The sequence below is a fragment of the Fukomys damarensis genome, unplaced genomic scaffold (genome assembly GCF_012274545.1).
Source record: "Fukomys damarensis isolate Sample0158 unplaced genomic scaffold, DMR_v1.0_HiC HiC_scaffold_17, whole genome shotgun sequence".
In the NCBI taxonomy this organism is placed as follows: domain Eukaryota; kingdom Metazoa; phylum Chordata; class Mammalia; order Rodentia; family Bathyergidae; genus Fukomys; species Fukomys damarensis.
The window spans coordinates 60,626,280-60,629,017 of record NW_022900929.1 but is presented as its reverse complement, the minus strand read 5'-3'; the positions used below and the strand labels follow the sequence as shown (position 1 = coordinate 60,629,017).

The window sequence follows — 2,738 nt, the reverse complement described above, 5'->3', positions numbered from 1 at the left end:
AAAACCAATAAAGTTGTAAGATAAAACTCCCATACAAAAATCAGTTGTATATATATATATATATATATATATATATATATCTGTATATGCTGATTTGTATATCTGTATATATCTGAAATACATATATTTCAAAATTATTAGTGATATGTAGATCAATACAAAGTAATTAACTACAAAGTGGTATGTATCTTATTTTGTGCTATGTTTTCTAACTCTTCTATCACTTCATTTGAGTCACAGCAAAGGCTATCATATGTAATCAGTATGGTCAAAACATTCATTTTTTCTAATATCTCACTGAACAGCATGCCAGGGGTTGAGATCATGTATTTACTATGTGCTTCCCATTAATTGCTTCTTTCTGACTCTAGAAATTTTATGTCAAGTGATTTTCAAAACAGCTAAGAACTTCTGTTGCTTACTTAAGTTTTGAGAAGGTTTTTGTCTACCTATACCACACTACAGGAACACATTCAGCAAAGTACAGACAGAAGACTGCAAAGCCATGCAGAGCTAGCCCAAGTGATTTAGGTATTTTCAAAATTCGCCCAATTCGATTTCTAGACTTCTTTGTTTCTTTCTTATATTAAGTTATTTAATTTAAATGCAAGGTCACGTTTCAATGCCTCAGACATTTGCAAAAAAGGACTAAGGAATGTTCATTAAATTGGGAACAGGAAAGGATGGGAGAGAAGTCCTGCTGCAAAACTCCACAGTCAGCAAGAGAAGTGCAGTGATTCACGATGTTTACTACTGCTGGCTAACTCACATGGAATTTCCAGGAGGAATAGAAGAGTGATGGGAGTGGTGAAAATAAGATAGGAGCATGCAGATGTAATCCTGACACCTTTCTTTCCCCTCAATAACCTGAAGAGTCCAGTCCAGTCAGACAGAGTGAGTCTAAAATGTGGTGGCCTGCACTATTCATGGGTGGCAACTTTTATTCTAATTATAGATATATAAAAGCATTGCTCATCATTAAGAGGGTTTGATGTATTTCTGATTACAATACTTCGGTCACTGTTAGCCGAGACAGATATGTGATTATTTTCTAAAGTGATGTATAATTGTCTACATTGTTAACAAGAAATCCTTTCATAGACAGTGCAGATTTCTTTTTCTTTCCTTTACCTGTCTTTTTTGTTTGTTTTGTTTTGTTTTGTTTTTTGAGATAGGGTCTCACTGTGTTGTTGAGATTGACCTGGAACTCACTATGTAGTCCCAGCTTCCCGAGTGCTGGGATTACAGGTGTGTGCCACTAGAATTCTCTTTCACCTGTCTTTAACGCCTTCCCTCTTCCAACTAAATTGTCATTTCTGTTAAAACAAAATAGGGGCTGGGGATGTAGCTCAGTGGCACTGCACCTGCCTGGCAAGCACAAGGTCCTGTGTTTGATCCCTGGTACCAAAAAAATAAATAAATAAATAAAACAAAATACTCATTGAAACTGAGGAAATGGATGGACTCAATCTCCCAAATTTTGGGTTATTGTCTTACAGTATTCAACATACATTATAATGTAATAAATATTTTAATTTCTTAAGGATGTTGATCTCTATATTCCTGAGAGAAGACTTTTAAAATTTTCTGCTACAAATATTGGCACTTAATCATAGAAGAATATTGTATGGAGATAGTTCGAGGATAAAAACACACATAGAGCAGTTGTTCTCCAACATTAATAAATCAATTGAACTCATTTCTATACAACCTATAAGCTTGAAGAAGTTAAGAACCAAAATAGTGGTAAGGAAACCTAACAACATAGCAGTTACGATCTATGGCATTGTTTCTCATTTAGGCTTGATATATACTTCCTTTCCTGACTGAGCCAAAGTGAACCATTTGAAAAAGAAACACACGCAGGCTAAAACTCATGCAAACTTTTAAAGCAACTGTTGACCAAGGAGTTTCCCATTAAAAAAACAAACAAACAAACAAAAAAAAACCCTAAGAAATTCTAAATTCCTTGACTAGCAATTAGGACCCTTGAATTTCCTCAGATAGAAAGAAGAATCAGAAGACAGGATGAGAATGGAGGTTAAATACAGCTGCCTGTGGTGTAGAAGCGAGATGCTAAGGTTTCTCACGAGATTTCTCCACCCCACCCCACGCAGGAAGCCTCCCAGAGCCATCTGCAAATCATTCTGACGCCAGTTCCACTATTCCGGATAGAAACACAATGGGCCGGGGTAAGCTTGGGAGGACAAGCAAGTTCTTTCGCCCCAGTCCTTCCTGCCAGTGTTCCCGAAGTGTTCTGGGACGCCAGGTCCTGAAATGCCCCGAGTAGAGAGAAACATTCACCACCCCACTGACAACTTTCTTTTTCTCTTGGTCTAAGCAGGGTGTTTGACCTTCTGGCTGGGCTGTGAATTCCCAGTGCTCAGGCGCCAGCTGTGCTCCTGATCTCAGAATAAATCGGGCTGCTCTGGCCTGGCAGAGCTCAGGTCACGCTTCCTGTCGCGGCCTAGGGGAAGCTGCTGGCCATAGGGTTCTGGTTGGGGATTCCTGGAGGATGGGAGGACGAGGGCGGAGGAGAGGGGACGGGGGGAGCAGGGTAGGGAGCCAGCTGCAGAGGGCGGTGACCGCTCTCGGAGTCCTCGGGGCGCAGTCGGCGGGACAGAGCTAAATTGGGAGCAGCTGCGGGCCCAGGCCTTCGAGATGAGGCCGGCGCTCGCCCTGTGTCTCCTCTGTCAGGCGCTCTGGCCCGGGCCTGGCGATGCGGAGCACCCCACCGC

The 2,738-nt window shown here is 41.2% G+C and overlaps 1 protein-coding gene across 1 annotated transcript in view; it reads left to right on the top strand.

The window, feature by feature from the left end:
* Positions 1 to 2,297: 2,297 nt before the first annotated feature.
* The window catches only part of Clec14a (C-type lectin domain containing 14A), a 3,441-nt gene continuing 3,000 nt past the window's right edge, over positions 2,298 to 2,738 (top strand). Inside the window, exon 1 of the mRNA XM_010632717.3 lies at positions 2,298 to 2,735. Coding sequence (XP_010631019.1) covers positions 2,662 to 2,735 — 74 coding nt within the window. The 5' untranslated portion in view covers positions 2,298 to 2,661. The remainder of the gene's footprint in view (positions 2,736 to 2,738) is intronic.